Source organism: Diadema setosum, chromosome 5 (assembly GCF_964275005.1).
Source record: "Diadema setosum chromosome 5, eeDiaSeto1, whole genome shotgun sequence".
NCBI classification, from domain to species: Eukaryota; Metazoa; Echinodermata; class Echinoidea; order Diadematoida; family Diadematidae; genus Diadema; species Diadema setosum.
In genome coordinates, this window is record NC_092689.1 from 401,653 (window position 1) to 425,740 (window position 24,088).

A 24,088-nucleotide genomic window follows, 5' to 3' on the forward strand; every position below is an offset into this window, starting at 1 on the left:
TTTGATTGTGTTTGATGATACTTCACTCTTGATTCATGTCTCAATGATGTCATGTTCAACACTTTATTTTGTATTATGATCTGACTGTTTTGAAAAGAAAAAAAATGTACAAACAAGGCTTCAGTTTCTTATCTAGACTAAAGGGCTTGTCATAGTATGTTATCCAGACTCATGGTGATATATCCTTATACCTCTGTCTGGAGGGTGTGGGAGGCATTATGTTTTGTGGTTGCCCTTCCCATATCTAATTCAGGAAATACACTCAGTGCATTTTCTTATTGCCTTTCACAGTCATGCTGTATGAGTTGTAGATTCATTAATGATATGGTGGGGGATATTCAAGGTCAAATGCTACATATTCTTTGGCTAAATGTGACATTTTCAGCTGTAACTTCATTTAGAAATGCGATATGAAGGGAATAACAAACTATTGTGTGAAATGATAGGGGTGAAAGGTCAAGGTTACTAAAATGTCATCCTATGGTCTTGTATTCCACTAGTTTCACATTCAACAGATTCATTTGTCATAATTGATATGAATCTTTTTTTTTTTTTTAATGTTTCCTTCATGCAGGAATAGTCTTAATGCCTTTCCTCGGTCAGTGAGCAAGGTCATTGAGTTTTTTTATATAATTGAGGTGCCAAATATTTATTACAAATATTGCTTGAGAAGTGGAGAGATCTAATTTGGCTGTGTGCAACTGTGGAATTGCTCTATTACACATCATACATGTATATTCCATCAGCAATGATAAGTTCAAATAATATCACAGATGACATCTGACAACCAAGCTTATTCCATTTGATTGTTACATGTTCTACATGTCTGATGAACTGTGGAATGATGTGTTATGAGAAAGTGATGTTGAGGAGGCCTACCTGAAGTGGATAACAAGGTTTAGGAAAGTTATTGATAAACATGCACCACGCAGGAAAAGAATGGTAAAACACAAAAAAAGTACCCTGGATAACAGCTGAAGTAAAAGATATGATGTATAAAAAAGATAAAACTGAAAAGAAAGCTAGAATGACTAATAGTAGTATAGATTGGAATGATTATACAAAGTTGAAAAAATGAAGTAACAGTAGTTATGACAAAATTCAAACAGGTTTATGTACAAAATCGCATTAATGAAAACTCAAGAAATAGTAGAAAAGTGTGGAAAACCTTACAAAAGGTATTAGCCACTAATGTTAAAAACATAGATGTGTATAATGGTAAAGTAGATAATAAGGAAATTACTCATTTTTTTTCAGAATTGGCAAATGTGTTTGATGATTTATTTTTTTTAGTATAGTTCAACAGACAAAGAAACATGCAATGTTTCCAGTTGATTTTTGACGGTATATGAAGATGGAGCTTGATTCGACTTGCGCATTTGCTTAAGTGATTGAAAATGATGTTTGTAATGTATTTGATAATATGTTTTTGATTAAAGCTACAGGTTTGGATGGAATATCTGTGAAATTTGGTAAATTGGCAATGCCATATACTGTAAAGTATGATATATTTGCGGCGTGAAAATTTCGCGAATTGGAGCTGACGACTTTTTTTGCGGCATGAAATTTTCACATGCCACTGACGTCCAATGCATATTGTGTAGGCAAGAGCTTTCAAGTGTATTTTAATTTCATAAATGTTGTCACTCGTGAAATTCGAGAAATTAAAATGCACACCAACATTCCTCATTTTGCAATATTCTTTTACCACTTATTCACAAAGAAGTCACCAAATACCTGTCTAAATACTCAATTCTGTCTCCAGAGCAGTCAGAGTTTGTGACGCGGTCACTCCACTACCATAGCCCTATTAAAAGTCACTGAAAATTTATTGTGCAGTTTGGATAAAGGCATGGTTTTGGGGCTTGTAACCCTAGATTTGAAAAAAGACTTTTGACTTGGTTTACCACACAATAATGTTTGGAATGGATTTGACCATGCAAGTTTGTTGTGGTTCACAATTTATTTAAAATGAACAATGCAAAGAGTAGAAGTATATGGTACCATGTCTAATCCTGCTGTAGTTGTGTATATGGGATGCCACAGGGCTCCATATTGGAGCCAGTATTTTTTCTGCTTTTTATCAATGATATTAACCACATGGTCAAACATTGTGATTTATCTTTTTGTGCAGTGGATACATGTATGTAGTTTTCTTCTAGTGACCCTGTTGAAATGGCAACATGTACATTGTATAAATCAAGATTTGAATGAGATTTTTTTTTTTTTTTTTGTGGTTGACTGCGAATAATCTGATTTTGAATGCAGATGAAACAGAATATATAATTTTTGGTTCTAGAAAGAAGTGAAAGTATTTTCATGATTTTGGTATTAACTTTTGGGTAAATACGCAGAACACTATTGTTTATATAATTTTACCCACCCACCCATGCACCCCCCCCCCCACACACACAGAAGCACGTTCTCTAATTTTGCTGATTAGTATGTTTGTTAGGTATTCATATGTGTATAGTTAGTGCTCTAAGTTTATTTTTTTCCATTTTTTGTCTATTATTTCTGTTACCACAATCATTCTAATGTATGATATCAATATGTCAACTGAAAATCACTTTTGTTTTACAATTAGTTTATACCCATGACTGTATAAATTCTTATCGTGCATTTATCGCTTTTGTTTTATAAGGATTTTTATATTTTTGTCAAGTGAACCCATTTGAAATCAGCCATGCTGAAAGGGCTGTCCACCCATAGCTGGAAATGAATAAGCAAATAAGATAAATGTTGGAGAAGACAAAAAGTGTATGTCAGTGGATATTGATTCATAGCTTCTGCTGAATAAAGTGGGAAATCCAGCTGCTTTTGATGCTTATTTCTTCCAATTGTGTATGTCTTTTCTACTTATGATGAGGTGTGTAGATTCAATGAAAGTGTGTTGGGGATATAAACAATGGAAACATTACAAATCTCATACCCCAAAGAACCTTATGGAGGTCATAGTATCTGACAGCGCCTGTGTGCGTGGATCAGAACGGTAAATCCCTTCACGCTTGACTTGATTGATCATGAGCTTTCCTCATTCTATCAATTTATTTGCACGACCTCATGCCAGGTTTGTGTAATGAAGAACTCATGCACTTTAAATTACACTGTTGTTGTCATGACAACATTGTTGAAATGGAAGGGGAGCTCCAACCGATATGAGAGATCGTTTATGCAATCACAAACAGCCATGCACCACATGACAGAACTTGTGGGTCTCTTGTCAGAAGGTTAGGGGACAACATTGCCACTACTGTCGGAGAAGACAAATGATAAACAACAATGGATCTGAATACTTAATTGCATGAAAACTACATGTTGTGGTGTATTTTGTAAAAATATACTCCAGTCTTGGTTGAGAAATACTTCTAGTTTTTAGAAAGGTGATAATCATCAAGATTAATGTTTCAAATGTTATGTGCAAAAAGACTGTCAACATGATGCTGTTTTTTCCCTAAATATTTACTTTGTGATAAATAAAAATATCCATGTAGAATTGAACAGAGCCAGACAAATTGGGCCAAACATATGGATTCATTAAACATCACTAGGATGTGTGTGCAGAATCATACCAATAATTTGAGCCATTACAATTCTCTGTATATTATGTTATTCACAACGCTATTTCATGAATGAACCACCTTTCCAGTTCTCAGTATCCAGGAGATCAAATACATCTTTCAAGTATATGAGCAAATCCAGGTTACACAAACAAAACATTACTGTAAAAGTGGGAATTTTCTAGTGTTGAAATTTTTGCACATTTCACGCTGTCCAAAACTAGCACAAAAATAAAAGCATGCAAATATTTTTGCTTGCCATATGTTCCAGTAGTTGATGTCTGGATTCTGCGGAATTGAAACTACACGAAACTCTTTTTACCCAGCCAAGCGCGAAAAATTTGTCATGTGAAAATATGCACTTTTACAGTAATCCCTTTTATGTCTCACATAAAATCAGAATCATGGAGAATATACATCAGTTCAGTTCAGTTCAGTTCAGTTTATTTTATTTTGACATGGAACCGGCTTCAGCCAATGGCTGTTCATCAGCTGGTCCGTGCTGCATCATGCTTATAAATACATTCTAGAGACTACATCCTTGCTTATGAGAGTCTGCTTTATCATTGGTGAAGAAAAATTAATAAAACCATGCAGACAGTCTTTGTGTTTTGTATTGTTTTGGTGTGACAAAATTGTCTATTTAGCATCCATAATCTACCTCAAATGACTTGCTTCTAATCACACTATGCTCTCAAATAAGAATTCAGCTAGTGGAGCATGCTGCCAACACACAAGTCATTTGATTGACTGGAAGGTAAAATGTCATTTTGCTTTGCAGCCAAGGCACATTCTTAGTTGGGAATACATACAAGTTAGGGGAATCCCTCTTTTCCCCCCTGCTTACCACTTTTGGAACCCCATATGTTTTTTGTCCGTCGTACAGTCTGTAGACTACAATCATTTTTTTTTTTTTTACAAGACTGTCAGGGCATATTTAGTGGCACAGGATTGACTTTTTCCCATAACATGAAAATCACTTCAGTGAGAGTTATTATGGATTTCAGATATATAACATTTATCTTTAAGAATAAATAATTGAGTCAAAAGGGGCCAGAGCTTTCTATCCTAGCAGAATCTTTGTCAGAGGCGAAATGACAGCATAAAAAGTAAAAATACACTTGAAGGGACTGCAGATATATAACAACATAACATGCACCAACTGGGAGTGGGTAAGGACAAAAAATGATGAAAACAAAAGGGGGTAAGTTGGGTGTCAAAAGTAGTGAACCAGTCAGGTATAGAAGGGGGATGTATTCAGTGCAATGATTAAAGAAAAACTAGAGATTGTAATTTGTCATCACTGACAAATTAAGGTGATCCGATTTTTTTTTTTTTAAATCAATGATTCAAGTCCTGATAGTGCAAAGTCTCAGCTACAACATATTAAAATCTGAGAGAAATTCACCGAAACGTAAGTAAGATAGTGCTCGATAAAGAGAGTCATGTCAATTTTCACGTCTAAAAAATTCCCTCCCATAGAGATAACACGTCATAGCGAAGATAGAAAAAGAAGTACATATGACCTTTGACCCCACTTTGCACAGACAAGATGGCATCTGAGCAAAAAGTGGTTATTTTGTGAAATGATCCTTGTAACATGGTCTTTACGTGTGCAAAATATGGGAAAGATAAGACATGTATTTGCTAAGATACAGGATGAAATATTTATGACCTTTGACCCTAATTTACATACCAAAGATGGTGTCCGATCAAGTACTTGTTATTTTATGAAATAATGTACGTAACATGAACTAAACATGTGAAAAATATGGGGGTGATAGGGGCTGTCTTTCTTGAGTTATTGCAAAGAAAGTTGCAGAAAGGAAGAAATATCTCAATACATCGAAGATAAGCTTTAATTTCAACCAAATTTTTTGACGTGATGCCGACGTCGTATGAAAAAATAAAGGGCACACTAACGATAGCCCAAAGTCTCAGCTACAACATACTAAGAATTGGGAGAAATTCACCGAAGCATAAGTGAGATAGTGCTCGAGAAAGATAGTCATGTCAATTTTCATTTCCAGAAAAACTGCACTCCCATAGCGATAACACGTAAACTGGTCAAATTTGACAAGATTACATTGAATCTATTTTTACGAGGTGATGCCGTCATGCAATCAAAATGCTGTTATTATATTAATGAAAAAGCATTTAATAAGCTACAACATACTGAAATTTGTGCGAAAATTGGCAAAGGGTAAGTGAGATACGCTCGAGTGAACTTGAAATTTGATGACGTCATTTTGAAAATTTACTTTTTTAACTTTATTAAGAAATTTGATATATTTTAATCATTTTTCCAGCATTGCCAACCCATGAAATGACATGTACAACTCATCAGCTTTCAGAATATGTAAAGAAAATGGGGGGTCACCGTCCATCCTGACGAGTAAAATCGGATTTAAAATTGGCAGTTTTTTGGCATTGTTGCACTGTATATCGCCATTGACGCGCGCGCGGAATTTCAACTTTGACGGACCCGTATGACGTCATTTTGAGTGGGATTGACTTGAAACTTGGTAGAAATATTCCTTGACATTTCAGACATCCGATCAAAGTGAAAAAACGGGAAATTTTCATTGCATATGAGCTGTGCGTGCGTATATGTGCGCGCGCGTACGCGTCCTTCCGATTTTTTCAATTTTTCAAAAAACGCTCCAAATGGTCTGAAACGTGTGCAAAAAGAATATGAGCTCAATTGGAGCATACAAATATTTCAACGCGCGCGTACGCGCACGTTTTAATAATAAATATGAATTTTGATAATATGAGTAGAATGCGCTTGACTTGAAATATATGTGACGTAAATTTCATTGAAAATTTCCATTCCATTAATGAGATATGAATGAAAATGTGTTTTCATATAATGACGTCATCGTGACGTCACGGTCGACTGATCACTATGATACATTAGATTTGTCATCTTTGTGACATGATACATACATGGTATGATTTTGAAATTGACAGGCAGAGGACTTTCTGAGCTAACCTCTGCACAACTTTTGAGGAGAAATAAAGAAACAAATAAAGAAGAAGAAGAAGAAGATTAAAGAATCAGTACAGATACAGAAGGTGATCCGAGAGGATACTCGGATCACCTAACAATGATTCATGCAAAAGCATCATTTGTTTTCCAATCTGTTGATCCCAACTAAAAGATAAAAATAAGTGAATAAAGTGATGCAGCATACTTTTCAGAGAGGATGTTAATCAGTGGAATAGATCCCTGTTAAGCCTCTGTGTTGTTCCTGAACTTTTTTGATGATGCATACCCATTCATCTTTATCCTTCACTGGTTGCCTACCCATGAGTTTCAATAGAGATCATCACTGGCCCTGTATCACTTTTAGTTTGCCCACTCCATTACTTTGATCTTCCTGTCCATGCCCGATTGGCTCCTTGCTTATGACACTCGACCTACCCTATTTGTTCCCATTGTTTTGTGTCCCTATAGCCACTCCCAGTAAGTGCATTTTGTTGATATATGTCTGTAGTCCATAAAAATGCATTTTTAACTTGATAAAGATTCTGCTACTATCTAAAGCTCAGGCCCCTTTTGACTCAAAATATAAGATCATGTAAATATATGAGGGCACATATAGACAGATACAACTTATCTATTTCTAGAGTCTTGAGAAGACTTGGCTTTAGCATGGGGTCAGTGATGATAAGAGTGCTAGTGGGGAAGGAGAGAGACTTTCACAATGGAGGGAAGGCCTTGGAGGGTTTCTAGCTTGACTCTCCTGATATGAACCCCTGAATTTCAAGTGCACTTTATGTGTATTACAACTATGTTAGGTAGGAGAGCAAGCCCTTCTGCCAGCACCTGATATCATGTGTTTTAGGTCATTTTCATTCCAGCCTGAATCTTATTCATATTGGCACTTGGCAGTTTGTTCAAATACTATGGCTGTCTCCAGTTGGCCTATTTGCTGCCTGTCAATAAGTACTTCAATTGAAATGTTCTCCCACTCCCAGTTGAGGGCCCGACATGTAACACTACCATCAAACCTTTATGACTTGTTTGTGTACAAGAATAATGGAAAATAGAATGGAGGTGTTGAGAGGGTCAAATCTGACTGTGGGATTGAAGCAATTGTCATGGGGTGATGAAAGTGATGGTCATGGGAAAGTGAGATGATGGTCATGGGATGATGAAGGTGATGGTCATTGGATGATGGAGATGATGGTCATGGTATGATGAAGGTGTTGGTCATGGGATGATGAAGGTAATGGTCATGCGATGATGAAGGTGATGGTCATCGAATGATGAATGTGATGGTCATGGGATGATGAAGGTGATGGTCATGGGATGATGAAGGTGATGGTCATGGGATGATGAAGGTGATGGTCATGGGATGATTGAGGTGATGGTCATGGGATGAAGAAGGTAATGGTCATAGGAAGATGAGGTGATGCTCATAGGATGATGAAGGTAATGGTCATGGGATGATGAAGGTGATGGTCATGGGATGAAGAAGGTAAACGGTCATATGATGAAGATGATGGTCATGGGATAATGAAGGTGATGTCATGGGATGAAGAAGGTAATGGTCATGGGATGATGGAGGTGATGGCTATGGAATGAGGGAGGCAGGATTCATGGGATGATGAAGATGATGGTCATGGGATGATGAAGGTGATGTCATGGGATGATGAAGGTGATCATAATATGGGATGATGAAGGTAATGGTCATGGGATGATAAAGGTGATGGTCATAGGAAGATGAGGTGATGGTCATGGGATGATGAAGGTGATAGTCATAGGATGATGAGGTGATGGTCATTGGTTGGTGAAGGTGATGGTCATGGGATGATGGAGGTGATGGTCAGTTGATGGGGAAGGTGATGGTCATGGGATGAAGAAGGTAACGGTCATATGATGAAGATGATGGTCATGGGATAATGAAGGTGATGTCATGGGATGAAGAAGGTAATGGTCATGGGATGATGGAGGTGATGGCTATGGAATGAGGGAGGCAGGATTCATGGGATGATGAAGATGATGGTCATGGGATGATGAAGGTGATGTCATGGGATGATGAAGGTGATCATAATATGGGATGATGAAGGTAATGGTCATGGGATGATGAAGGTGATAGTCATAGGAAGATGAGGTGATGGTCATGGGATGATGAAGGTGATAGTCATAGGATGATGAGGTGATGGTCATTGGTTGGTGAAGGTGATGGTCATGGGATGATGGAGGTGATGGTCAGTTGATGATGAAGGTGATGGTCATGGGATGATGAAGGTGATGGTCATTGGATGATGAAGGTGATGGTCATAGGAAGATGAGGTAATGGTCATGGGTTGATGAAGGTGATGGTCATGGGATGATGAAGGTGATGGTCATGGGATGATGAAGGTGATGGTCATAGGAAGATGAGGTGATGATCATGGGATGATGAAGGTGTTGGTCATGGGATGATAAAGGTGATGGTCATGAGGTGATGAAGGTGATGGTCATGGGATAATGAAGGCAAGGCTGCACACTGACACCGGTCTGACAGTCCCAAACTAGTAAAAGTCACTGTCGTGCCAGTAACTTTTCAGGAAATCCACAAGTTACTGGTCTGACATGACCAGTAAAAAATAGCATTGGGTGGGGTCAGTAGAAAGAAAAAGAGCAGCCTGAATCAGGGAGAAATAGAATACAATATATTGCATTGTACAGCAAGTGTTATCAAGTTTTTGTTCATGTCTTCCGGTGCAATTTGTACAGTAAATATATTAGTTTTGCGCATTAGCAGTCGACGAGATGGTTATTCGTGCTCAGTTGCGCATTGGGGCTGCTCACGCACTGCTATGCCATGCAATACATGTGAAGTATGCAGAATGTAACTGCTGAAATGAACATAATTCGCGGACTCACGTTCATTCGTTCGTTTGCTTGCGATCCGTGGTCATTCCAGACAAGGAGTATAGAAGCACACACATTTCTGTGGTCATTTTACTCATGATTTTTAAACGCAAGATCCGATCCCAGCTTCGCAGCAGCCTGGCAGTTGACATGTTAGAACTAATTTACTTGTGCCGATTTTTAGAAAAAGTAAAAACATATTCAGCAGTAAAAAGATCTGATTTCGTTCATTTTCATTTTCCACATTTTACAAATATTTTCATTCTTTCAGAATGGTCTCATAACAAAGAAAGGCGCAAAAAGAATCATGAATTCGGCTGCGTCGTACACCTTTCAAGGAATGCATGCACGAAATGCAGAGAAATTATTGGGAGATAAAATAAAGGACACATTTTCAACCCCTTTTGGCGCATGCATCATAAAAGATGACAGCTGAATAACAATTCATGAAATCAATGTAATCAAGTTGAAATTTGAGGAAACAATGGGCGGAAAAAGGATCTTGAATTCAGTCCTTCGTGCCGTGTTGGTTTTCAAAAACGTATGCACAAATGCAAAGAAATTATTGGGAGAAAAATAAAGGACACATTTTTACCCTTCTGGTGCGTGCATCACAAAAGATTACAGCTGAAATAATTCATGAAATCATTGCAATCCCACTGATATTTGAGGTAGAAATAGGCGCAAAAAGGATCATGAATTCAGCCATGTCGTATACCTTTTAAAAACACATGAACGAAATGCAAGGAGATTATCGGAACAAAAATAAAGGACACATTTTCAACCCCTTTTGGCGCGTGCATCACAAAGATTACAGCAGAATAATAACTCATGAAATCATTGCAATCCTGTTGAAATTTGAGGAAACAATAGGCGCAACAAGGATTATGAATTCGACCGTGTGGTATATCTTTTAAGAACGCATTTACGAAATGGGAAGAATTTGTTGGGAAAAAATTTTAAAGGACACATTTTCAACCCCTTTTGGCGCATGCATCATAAAAAGATAACAGGCGAAGTAAATCATGAAATCGTCACAATCCTGCTGATATTTGAGGTAGAAATAGGCCCAAATAGGATTGCGAATTCAGCCCTGCCGTGTATCTTTTAAGAACGCATGTACAAATGCAAAGAAATTATCGGGAGAAAAATAAAGAACCCCTTCTGAAAATATTACGTCTAAAATAATTCATAAATTCATAAAATAATTCAGGGCACATCAGTCTATGACAGCAGTGCGTCAAATTCTTCCAGCCCCCTTTTTCATCATCAGGTGATATGCTGTTAGCGTATCACCTATCGTGTCTGTACAGAATTTTCCTTTTTTTTTATTCTTCTTTCTTTCTGACAAATTTTGTGAACACAGTATGTCAACAGTGGCATGACCAATTAACATGAAATTCTCGATTCATCTTAGACGTATAACCTTACATTCCACACACTCTGCTCGTGGAAACGTATAGCTACGTGATGCTGTTCCTGGTGCCAGAGACAAAAGTTTGGACAAGTGCAGGTTCAAACCCCACAGGACGCAGAACAAAAATACTTTTTCTCGTAGTTTCTTTTTGTATTTTTTATTTGCAATTTATGTAATTCTGCTTTTATCAAGGCAGAAATCATATTGTCAAGTAATTGCTCGCCACACGCACACACAGCCGCAATTTCTCGTTCTTTTTTATTGAAGGCTGCATTGCTTTGACTGCTGCAAAATTTTATAGGCTTTTAGAACTCTCCCAAGTGATCATATCATATAATAGTGGCAAGATTAGGCATAGTCATCTATGCTATGCAAATATGGTTCAAAGTTCATATTTGAAAAGGCTAATGTAGAAGTCAAGATAACCCTTAAAACACTTTATTTTCAAGTTTGTAATATGTTCATGTCAAAGACCTGTTGGTAAATACACAGTTAGACAGCCTGTAAAATTGACTTACTCGCACACGCATACACATGCACAGAATTTCCCTTTGATCTGTATTACAGAAACAATTTTGTCTGAATTATGTAAGTACATGGATATTGACTACACGAATGTATCTCGATATAACTTCAAGTCACTTTATCACATTCTTTTTGTTGTTGATCACAGGTGACCAATATCTGATGACCCCCCAGTGTATCACCTAACTCGTCTTCAAGTGGCGAGTTTCATATCTCGTTTCATATCTGTGTGGTGTGTTACTGAAATTGCGCAATAATATTCCTTCTACATACAAGGGTAAAACCTTTGCTAATGATCAACTATATTGTACAGTCATGCAAGTCTAAGTGATTTCATAAAAAAAAAAATGTCAGCAAGAAGCAGAAAATTCCTCTTTGAGCTTTGCCTCTCAAATTGTGTGAATCTGCAGACACGAAAGCATAGTTTAGATGTCACTCAGTGAAAAAGAAAAAAACATTATCCTGAGATGGCAACTGATATCCAACCCATGATGCAGTGAATGAGACAGCCAGACTGTGTGTGCTGCCATGATGATAAATTTGTCGTGGGTCTATAGATGAAGGGGGAGGGAGTAACCACTTTGATATTTGGGAACTCGTTTGAGAAGGAGTGTGAGTGATCAATCGTCATCCTTGTATCAACTCCCAAGTTTTCACTGAAGGATAAACATGTGATGCATAAGCAGCACATTGGCTGCTTTCTGCCAGAAAGGTTACATGTTGTTCTAGTCATTCAGCCTGGTGAGCTTAGGTGGGTCAACTTAGTTTATGCTGGGGATTTGTAACCTTCACAGATGAAAAAAAGAAGCTATGAACAGGAAGCTATCCTTTCAAAGTTGAAATGATGTATCATAGTCTTTACTTTTAATTGTGATTAGCACCAGGCAAAAATTTTGCATTTTTCCTGAATTTACAACAAGAAATTACTTCTATCTCAAGCACATTATTTTGTTTTGTTTTGTTTTTTCTCTGTTTGTCTGCTGAAATTCATGAAATATTCTATGCTGTTGTGTTCAAGAATCTTCAGAAAATTGGATTACTAAATTATATTTCATCACTACATTTGACATGAATAAATTGATGAAGGAAGTGAATACATTTGAACATGACATGAAATGGCAGAACATATCTTGATGTACAGGATGTTAGGGCATATACATGAAGGTACAAATGGTATTCAGAACTAGTGAGTACAAATGTATGGAAGTAGTGAGTACAGAAAATGAAAAGTACCAGTATTGACATTTACTTGCCTACTTACATTATATTACTCAAAACAAAGTATTGTATTGTTTATTTACACAGAAAAATTACCTGAGTAATCAGTAGAAAAGAAAACATGGCTTTAATATGAAATATGATCTTGACAACTCCATATATGTAAAGAGTTGAAGAACGTGAGCATCAAGATTCTTGCATGAAATAGGGGAAGGAAATACTGTGCAATATCACACCAATAGAGGAAATAGAGTGTTTTAAAGGAAATATGCATTACACTTGTCTGTTATCCCTCCTAATGGACAGGAATATATCACATTTGAGTCCTCCAGTTCCACAGCAAAGTTATCGGTACAGCTTCTATTTATGGAACAACAAACAAAATGATAGTGAAATGCATTGATAACCTAGATTAAATTTTAACAAATTTTGTGCCAACTTTTGCAGATCACACTTCATCCATATCTCCAAGGTATCTTCTACCCATAATGCTATGAGAGAATTTACCACCTTTCAATGTAGCATGTTTGATACCTCTGATGTCCCATGGTGAAATTAGGTGGGATTGGCCTCAGGATAGGAATCATGGAAGTGTGTGGCTTTGATGGTTGGTTTTTAATCAGCATGACTCATCATTTCCTTGTCTAGAGTGTTTACAACAAGAGCTGCATTCACACACACCCAAAATTAATGCTTTCTGAAACTTGAGTTTTCCAGTTTGATGCAAAAACTGTTCATTTGTGTGTGTGTAGAGAAAAAATAAATAAATATCAGTTATTGCAATCTGCATCGTGATGTGAAAATCAGTCCCGCTTGATTTTTTTTTTTTTTTTTTTGGGGGGGGGGGGGGGTTGAATCTCAATGATTTGACCTGTACAGTGTGTGTGTGAATGGCACACTGAGACTATAATCTTTTTTTAAATCCCATAATGCAACTTGCCACAGTAGGTACGCACACTTGGTTGCCCAAGATCACGTTTCAGTCATTTCTGATTTTTTTGTTTTGATGAAACATATTGACAATTTGTCCTACTCAGCATGTGTGAATGGTGGCAAATGTTTTTGTATCACAATGCAAAAACCAGCAACCTCAGTGTGTGATTGCAACTATTATTTCTGTGCCTGCACCACCCCATGGTACCAAAGGCATTGACATTCCATGAGTCTTATGTCTGTCGGTCAGTGTACCAACCTCTTGCAGTCATGTGATAATTGAAGAATTACATGGGATATCTTGTAGAAACTTGGTGCATATACCATTGATTAGGTAGCACACAAGGACGGACTTGTATAATTCATAATTTGCAAAGTCTTGCATCAAAAATTAATATTATGGTAATTGAATAAAGATTTATGACTCTCATTAACTTTTGAGCAATCATTGTGCAAAGACAGCTACAATTGAACAGTTCGTGGAATCTATTGTTCAGGGTGATCTGTTAGTCAAATTTCAAGATCAAGGATGACTCTCTGTAAATCACAGTACTGTAAATGTAATTTCAAAGACATTTGAATAGACTGGATGAGATAAAGTAGAAGCATTATCAAAACATTTGTGTGACAGGATATCACATCTTTTAAATTTTTGACTGATTGTGTCAAAAGTCAGAGATCAGAGGATATTTTGGGAGTGTGTCAGAAATCTTATTGAATAATTGAAGAAAATGGAGTATATTGTATCAGTCAAGTCAGTCAGTCAAGTAAAACTGATGCTTCATAGGGACATACACAAGCATACAAGCATATATCACAAACAGCCTTGATTCAACTCAGGGGAACTTGTATGGATTCTGCATTCTATTGTATGTTTTCCACATTCAATATCAGCCCACAGCAAAGCTTGTACCAAGATCAGGGTACAAATGAACTTAATGTTGGGCTTCTCCGAGTTATTTAGAAACGCAGAGGCTGACGTCATTGATTGTCTGTCAAATTGTTGGATGAGACCAGTCAGCTACGATTTATAGCAGCTCTGCCATTTTCTCAGAAATTGCATTGATTTTTGTTTTTAATGGAAACACAAGCTTTGCAGATTTGTGTTATGAAAGAGATTTAATCTTGACTCAGTGATTGCCCATATGTTCTCTTATAGACAACAAAAAAGTTTAGATATCACTGGAATGAAATCAGAATTCTTTGTGCATATTAAAATAAAAACAAGCAGGCAAGATCATCCAGTCATCTGACATACACTCTTAAAAATGATTGGTGAGATTTTGCACAGTAAAAATTATTTGACCAAGTTTCATGGTTCTTTTGTTCGTTAAGACTTTGTTCATTTCATAATCAACCAGTTAAAAGTGAGGTCCATGCAACTATGCAAAATGTGGTAAGAAATTCAGAAATTAATAATATGATCTCAATGCATATGATTTTTTGTCATTTTTTTAAAGAAGAAATTAGAGGATGACATTACATCATTTTATTCAGAAATCAAGTAAAGAAATGCCTGTTAAAACTACTGTTGTTGGAACTATGGTTTTGTTTCTACGCAGAATATAATATGCTTCTAGTTAGTTCCTGCACAAGTTTTTATGAAAGTACAATGCAGCACACAGTGATGTATGCACAAGTATGCAGCACTGGCTCAGGTACCCTTACATTGTTACGGCATGCGTATGCATATGCATGCATATTAAAATGTATATGTGACAATATGTATGTCATGCATATAGATACATGTTCACATGTTATCTTCAAAGTCATTGAGTCCTTACATATTAGAGGGTTGAAGATTATATTCAGATATTCAATTTGACTGAATCCTTATGGGGCTTTATAATGTCTCTTTGGGAAAGTAATCATCAGTATTGCTCTCCTCATTTATTTCTGTTGTTTATTTGCAAAATTGCATGTAATCCTTGATTTTGAAGCATTAATTCCAGCCTTTCAGTGACTGCATACATGGTTTGAGTTCAGCAGTTACAACCAGTTCAAACTCATTCTTATCAAGATTGTGAAGACTGAGTAATCAGTTTAAAATGACAAAACATAGCAACTCATTATCATTGCCCCTCTACATTTTATCAAGACACATAGAGCTTGCTTCCCATATTAAAAAAACAAACAAACAATTTTTATCAGCTGTGTGGTTCTATATGCTACTATAGTCTTTGATACAGTACTCTCCGCGTAATCGGGTATCGCTTAAATGGCTACTCCTTTTAATTGGGTAATAATGTCAAAATCAGTTCCAATGCACATTAAAATTACATGTACCTGATAATCGGGTTGCCTCTCCGCATAAATGGGTAAATAATTTTCTTCTTATCTAATTTCTACCCACATTTTATCACATATATATACGACTTTAAGAAATCATGAATGTCAAATTTTCCACGGCTAATCGCATTCTCTGCTTAATTTGCAAAGAAGACCGATCATTTGGGGAGTGGATTAAACATGAAAACACATGTACCAGTACCGACTTGCCACACATAAACCAACATTACACATACAGCTGGCACTCACAACTGCATCTAGACAGACAGGAGTTGAACACACTTGCGCTCCACCCTTGCCCCACAACAACATTCACAATACGAGAAGTTTGCAACGAAAATCAGGCCATGCACCAGCTCCATAATTTTACTTTTCCGCAGTCACTCCTCGAAAAGTAACCTGACGTTCTACATGACTAGCGCACTCAAAGAGACATGTTCATTTCGGAAAACACCTGCGCGTTAGCGAGGAGTCTATACTCAAACCACAAAGTTTTCTGAAGACACATTTGTCCATAAAAAGAGTGTAAATTATTGCTCGTTACTGAGCAAGTGTAAGGTATGTATAATGTGCCTTGCAAGCACGCATAGCATACAGTGTAGGTGTTTGGTGGAGTATACAATGCGTGTACATATACAAATTGTGTGTGTCAAATGTGAATGAGACGTGTTCTTCTTTTAATCGGGTATTCCGCTTAATCGGGTAAGAAACGCTCTGCCCGAGCCTACCTGATTATGCGGAGAGTACTGTATCATAAAAATATAAAGCTATGAGTAAATAGGTTTGAAAATTATGCTTCCAAAGAATCTGTGGGTAACCAGATTTACCATACACTGTACCTCATATTTCTTGAAGTTAGTGGTGTAAGAATACTGTATACGCTGTTATTTTTGCGAGGGTTTTATTTTCGCGAATTTCGCGAGCTTTGGGCTGATCGCGAAATTAAAAACACGCGAAAATATTACCCCGTCATACCTTATGTACAAACTGATGACAAAATGCATCCCACGCTGGCCGGACCAGAACGCGGCTGTTACACCGCCCAGTACGTACACATACTATTACTAGTACGTTAATTTCCACTTCGAGTGCGTACGGTGCGACCGATTCTGGAAGTGCAATACGATGATAAACGTGCATTAAAATGTGCAATCTCCATGCTACGTTACCCTACGCGAACGAACACCGGCTCGACGTGGTTGGGTGAGGCGTAGGGATGCATGTAAAACTTTCGCTAGCGCTAGCGCAGCTCTGAAACTTTGTAGTCTCCATCTATTTCTTGCAACATTTGGTAGGTACTTGTGAATGCAAGTTCCTGTAATTATTGTTTCATTTTATAAATCTTCTACTGTGTCTTTTCTATTGTCATGTTTGGGAAGTCACAATGCAAATGGAAAAACATTACGAGTTTGTTGGCAAGTGTTTGAACGTGTTTCTCGGGCTTGGCAGTAGACCCACTACTACTAGTATCAATCGCGAATTTAACAACACGCGAAAATGCCACTGATATCGTGATTCCCGAAAATATCTGTACGCGAAAATAGTGGTGTATACAGTAAGTTATTTACTGAACATTTTATCAGCATGGTATTTTTTTCATAGATTTCTAAAAACATTTAATGATTGAATGTTGTTTCATGTAGTTAAACACCATACAGCTTAGTCAACACAGTAGGATAATTTCTGAAATTAAGTCACCAGAGTGTCTGTCAGCATCTCTATTGAAGAAATTGGATGAGGGCTTGTATGGTGAAATCTGATGTATTGAGGCAAATTTGAAATAAACTTTTACAAACTGGCAGGGTTGAAAGATATCTGTTGTTCAAATGTAAAATAATGTTCAATGAAAATCATGCATCATGCAAAAGTTTTGACTCCAGCCATTCTAAACTTGGTAAAGTTTGAGGCAACCATCCAAAAACGCATGGCAGGACTAAGTCCACTTTCTGAAATCCTGGGAAAAGATGCAGTGAGCGATATGTGATTAGGATTTGTTTGTTGTTTTTTCAGATAAATGGCTCAAGGGTGAATGAAGCAAAATTTTGAAATTCAATGTATTTAATTCAGTTATACTTTATTTCCATCAAACGAAAGGCAATTAATAAAACAAAGCTTGTACTTGATGTACTGGACAAATTATGTTGTTTAAGCAATTTGTAAGAAGTATAATTCATAAAATTTAACACAAGATATGTGTAGAAATGAATATAATGAGAGAAACAATGCATACTTTGCAAGGATGACAAAATCTTGACTCTAAGGACATCTGCAGTTGAGATAGTATGTGATACATATTTTTACTTTATAGTGCACATCAACTGCATTGAGATAGAATTGCACCAGGGTTGATATATGCATTTTGCTTGAGTGCATACATTCTGGAACTGTGCAGGACAAAGCATGCTTCATTGGTCATATAGTAAAGGAACAGTATAAAAATCCATAGAGCTCATTGCATGACTGTGTACCATAATAAAAACAGTGAATACCACAAGAAGACAAGTAATCAATTCAAAAATCTATCGGTGTTATGGAGTATATTCCGCATTTACTGTATTTACCATGGATGCTTATTATATTATCAACCTTACTACTGGGATCATGCTAAATAATTTGAAATTGTAGCTGTATTGACATGAAAGGATACTTCCTGTGGACTCATGTGGCCTGTAGGATTGATGATCTGTCAGAGTTGTCTCTTGGTGTAATAGCCATGGCTATCTTGGCCCTTTATTACCACACACAGCACCTTATAACAGTAGTGACAGTGTCAAAACCATCAATAGTGTAGAAGGGGGGCTCAGCTGTGGCAGTGTTAAATGAGAAATTAGTTTACTTTATTCTGCTGTTTTTGCTAAACACATGGGATTGAATATTCTATCCATCACTTTTATGGACTGATACCACTTTATTGAGACGAATATGATGGCCAAGCTGTCCTTTGATCAATAATAGACATTGTTGGAAAAAATATAGGTGATTATGACATATAATTATGTTAATGAGATATTCAAGGCGACAACAATATTGTGTCCTTCAGTATGTCATGAGGGACAGCAGCGAAGGGGTGGTGAAAGAGAGGGCATGGTATATTGAGACAAAAGCCTGAACCATACATACATGTATTCAATTTGGGTTACTTTAAGTAAGTAGTGGTAATTTTGCTTCTTTATGGTAATGTCATAGGCCAGCAATTACAAGCGTCACAACCTTACATCAGTCCTACACATTCCTCTTACCCCCGTGTGATTATTGCCATCTTACTTACAGGAATTGGATGTGGTCTATATTGTCCCTATATGAGTTTACAATATCTCAGAGGTAACAGGATATTTGGACAACATGATCATCAACTGTAGCTTCTTATATGATCCACATTATTTTTAAAGTAATGGAAATGTAACTTTCTATGGTGTTCTGTCATTATGGCAAAAGCAGCATATTGCTTTTCGGGTTATAGAATAGGGTGTAAGTTTGCATTGCTAGGAAAAAAAAAAGATAAATTGAAAGATGTTGATGATGAGGTCAAGAGTTCCTGGCTGAAGCTGTAAGGTAAAAAGTTCTGATTTTTAGCAATTACCTATAAAGCATTTTAAAACTTTGTGAAATTCATCATAATGCAGAGCTTGACTTCTTTTCTAAGATTTTATCTTGTAAAGTTTAGAGACCATGATGAAATTCTGACATCTCAATTTTTGTTGTACAAGTAATTCTAAATGTTTCATAATTTTTATTTCTTCTTCTGGAATGCCAATGTATGTAGACTGTTGTAAATTTTGAAGTTCAATAAATTGATGCAAGTTTACTCAACATTCTGAATAAATGAATGATTTCTCTTGCAGCCCTGAAAACATCTGTCAGAGCGGTGTTATTATGCTTTACATTTTATTCCCAACCATGCCCCCTTTTATTTCACCCCAACTGGTACAGGAAGTTTTCCTGGTGGTATTCTTCAGCTGTGAGTACGTGGTGCGCCTCTGGTCAGCAGGCTGCAGGCAGCAGTACCAGGGCCTAAGGGGTCGGCTCAGATTTGCAAGAAAACCCATTCTCATCATAGGTAAGGATTTATCAATTAAGATCTCCTGCCTCCTTTTAGATCTAGCAAGACTTCACAGAGAACAGTCCACACAAGCCCCTGGTATGTTCGGACAAATTATTACAAATGTCAGAGTAGCTACCTCCTTTTTTTTTTATTGCTTAAAGAGACAATGATTTTTATGACATATGAGTAAGGCAAAGATTGCAAGAAATATTGGAATGCAATCACACCATAGCAAGGTGTGGCTTCATTGACTTTCTCATTGCTTTGATAATTTCCTTTCCATTTTGTGACACTGAATAGATGAGACAATATTCAGTAGAACAATGCGTCTGTTGAGAATGATAAGGGCGTTAAGTTGCCACTAAACCCATAGTGTTCAAGACTACTTAACGCCCTTCTCATTCTCAACAGACGAATGGATATAATGTATTGCTAGAAGCACAAAGCTTGAACCATTGAAATTCTTTATCCAAGCACAGAGCCAACCTTTTCTCATCTGTGGTCATTCAGAGCAGAAAACAAAGAATCAAACTTACCCATTATATTACATGTAAAATGCCTAATACAGGAAGTGCTAAGCAATATTTTTTCCTCATAGAGGTATTTATTCCATTAAAATAATTCAACATACAAACAAATCAAATACCACAATCATAATGATAGTAAAGGTGCATCATATATTATAGATTCTATTTCACGGTTTACATTTTTTTTTTTGTTTCTTTATACTGTTCTGAGTAAGTTGACATAACATATACAATTCCTGTATTGTGAATTGCACAAATATTAGGATTACATTGGGAGAAACATATCTTCATTTTGAGATCATAACCAATAAATAACATCTTTTAGTGATCGTGAAATCTGTAATCTCATTGGTCAATCATGTAATTGATAAAATCCCGTATTACCCTGTGTTACTCAGACCAACCACTGAATATTTCCCTTATTCCGTGAATAAGGTCACATTGTGCGCATGCGCTAAATCCGCCACTGAATATTTTCCGTATTCCATGATATGATGTCATGATGTTACACAGCTACACCTGTAGCTGCGCGTGTACGTATATGCGCGCATAATCAGCTCGCGAGACGTAAGTCAACATGGCTGACAGCCGGCGATTTCAGCATCATTCACGAGAATAAATCAGGGAGAAGAAGGTTAGTGAAATCCCGGATTGCCTGTGTAACTTTACCAATGAGCTTACACTACAGAATTCATGTAGATCTACACTTAAAAAGATAAAATCGTTACCTCCTGCTTGTTCTTACGAAATACGGGAAATTTGGCCTCCAGCCTCATGGAATATGGCACCAGACCGTAGATATTTGTCCATATTTCTTAAACAAGCAGTGGGTAACTAATATTATCTCATCAATCTTAATATTTTCATTGAATTGGTTAATATTGAAATGAGTTCACCTGTGGGCATTGCAACAAAATATGACTGTTTTAACATCCATATGATGGTTACAAACGATATCTGGTGCAATCTTCCATTGAACCAAATTATCTTTGATAGGTGATATTAAATGATATATCTATATATGTATATATATATATACATATATATATATATATGTATATATATATATATATATTACCTTACTCTGTTATTGAATAATTTTCCAAATTACATATTATATAATATACAAAATATATGTATATATATATATATGTATACATATATATATACATATATATATATATACATATATATATATGTATATATATATATATATATATATATTACCTTACTCTGTTATTGAATAATTTTCCAAATTTGAATTTAAAGATTTTGCTCCAGTTATATTCTTTTGAAAGATTCAGACATTCTTGCAAAAAAAAAAATGAAATAAAATGTAAAAATATTGGATGAGAAATTCATCTTAAATCACCCAAGTTTGTTTGTTTTTTTCAGATTCAGATTCAGATTTATTCAACACTTTCAGTAAAAACAGAGGAAAAATACAAACAATTGAAAACACCATACTTTAACAAGAAAAGAATGATCACAATAAACATCAGTATAACATTACGAATATAGAATACATTTGAAAGTGTTCGGAGACAGACAGAAAGGCTATGCCTTATGTGAAAGTCCTGTCCCCATACTATTTCATTCATAAAGTATCAAAATATTAATTGAATACATTTCTTTATGAATTAATACACATATACATACGCACACACACACACTGACATATTTTGTAAAAGAGTAATTTATCACACAACTTCGACATACTGATTTAAAACATGCAATCTTAATTTTCTTTTAAACACATTCAGCGATGAACTCTGTCTTATTTCAATCGGAATAGCATTTCATATTTTTGGGCCCTTAAAAAATATAGAATTATATGATGGCAGGGTTCTGGCATAAGGTAATGTAAATTTATCTTTGATTCTCATATCATATCTTTTGTTATCACTCATTTGAAAATAGTTAATCAAACATTTTGGAAACATCTTCCTAAAACATAAGTACATAAAAATTGCAAAATATATCATTATATTTTAAAATCTTCAGATTAAAAAATATAGGCGATGTATGGGCAAGAAAATCACAGTGATGAATAATACGGACCAGCTTTTTCTGCAATAAAAACAATCTCCTGGCATTGGTCATACCTGAATTTGCCCAAGCTATTGCGCAGTAGTTTAAATGAGATAATACAAGAGTATTATAAAGAAGAAGCAACACCTTTCTTGAAAGATATTGCAATTTATAAAATATCCCTACATTTTTTGACAATCTATTGCAGATGACACCAGTATGTTCATTCCAATTAAGTTTGTTATTGTCACACCAAGGAATTTAATCAAACAAACTTGATCAAAATGTAAATCTTTAACTTCAATCTTAATTTCGTTGATATCTATCTGTCTTTTCGTGAATACCATATAATTTGTTTTCTTTGCATTAAGAACAAGTTTATTACAGTCTTACCAATCGAAAAATTTCAAAAATTCTTTATTAAAATCATTTTGTAGTACAACTGGATCTCTACCCTTCATGAACATACTGGTGTCGTCCGCAAACATTATTAACTGCAAAGAATCTGAAATATTACACATATCATTTATATATAACAAAAAAAAGCAAATAGCTATCAAACCATTGTAGGTTCACTCCTCTTACACCACACAAATTAAGTTTTTGCAATAAAATTAAATGGTTTAATGAATCAAAGGCTTTACTCAAATCTAAAAAAAGACCAATCATTATTTCTTTATCATCAAAAGTATCAACGACCTTGTGTATGAGTTCCACAATGGCAGAAGATGTAGAATGTCCTGCTTGGAATCCAAACTGCTTATTACTAATTATATTGCTCTTTTCAAAAAAAACACCAAAAAACCCAGATAAACGATTATACGCACATTTTTCTAATATCTTTGAGAAAAGAGGAAGAATAGATATAGGGCGATAATTACTAACTTCTTCTTTTGACCCTCCCTTGTAAACTGGAATGACCTTAGCAATTTTCATTTGAATCCGGAACAATGCCTGATGTAAAAGATAAATTGATGATTAAACTCAGTGGATAAGCTAAGATATGAATAACTTTTTTTTAACATCATAACATTAACATTATCAAAACCAGGACTCTTACTATTCTTGAATTTAGAAACAATGTCAATAACTTCTTTCGGGGTACATGGCAAAAAGAAAAGAGTGGATTGATTTTTGTTAACATACCGCAAGAAATTTCCAGTGCCAAGTAAGTATAGAACAGTTCATTTTCAATATTGCAATGTCAATTAAATCACCAGTTTTTTATTTGAATCAATCTGTCATCTTGCATTATTTGATTGTCACAATTTCCAACTGATTCCCATTCAACTTATTAAACCAGAACCTTTGGAAAGCTGCTTTCAGTTTCTACTTATTGAATTGTACAGCACAAAGAATTTGACCTCGTATCATCTATCTTTCCAGAACTTTTCCATGATCCATGTTCAATTAACTGGTTTATTTTTACTATACCTTTCCCATTTTTGACATGTAATATATTTTGATATTTCATAATTAAATTATTCATTGTGTCATTTTCAAATTTAGCTACTCGAAATATATCAAGATAATATACACTGTAATTCAGCCCATGAAGTGAGCAGTTTAAAGCAAGACAGTCTGCGACGAGATGCAATTGGCTTTTCTCCATGTTGTGTCACTCTGTGAAGATAAACAGTTTGCTTATTGCAAGGTGGTGTGAAATAAAGTGTGCAA

The 24,088-nt window shown here is 35.8% G+C and overlaps 1 protein-coding gene across 2 annotated transcripts in view; it reads left to right on the top strand.

The window, feature by feature from the left end:
- The window catches only part of LOC140228970 (potassium voltage-gated channel subfamily KQT member 1-like), a 169,919-nt gene that overhangs the window by 83,304 nt on the left and 62,527 nt on the right, over positions 1-24,088 (top strand). For both annotated transcript variants that reach the window (XM_072309229.1, XM_072309228.1), the window contains one exon: positions 19,742-19,868. In XM_072309229.1, the coding sequence (XP_072165330.1) occupies positions 19,742-19,868 (127 nt within the window). The remainder of the gene's footprint in view (positions 1-19,741; positions 19,869-24,088) is intronic.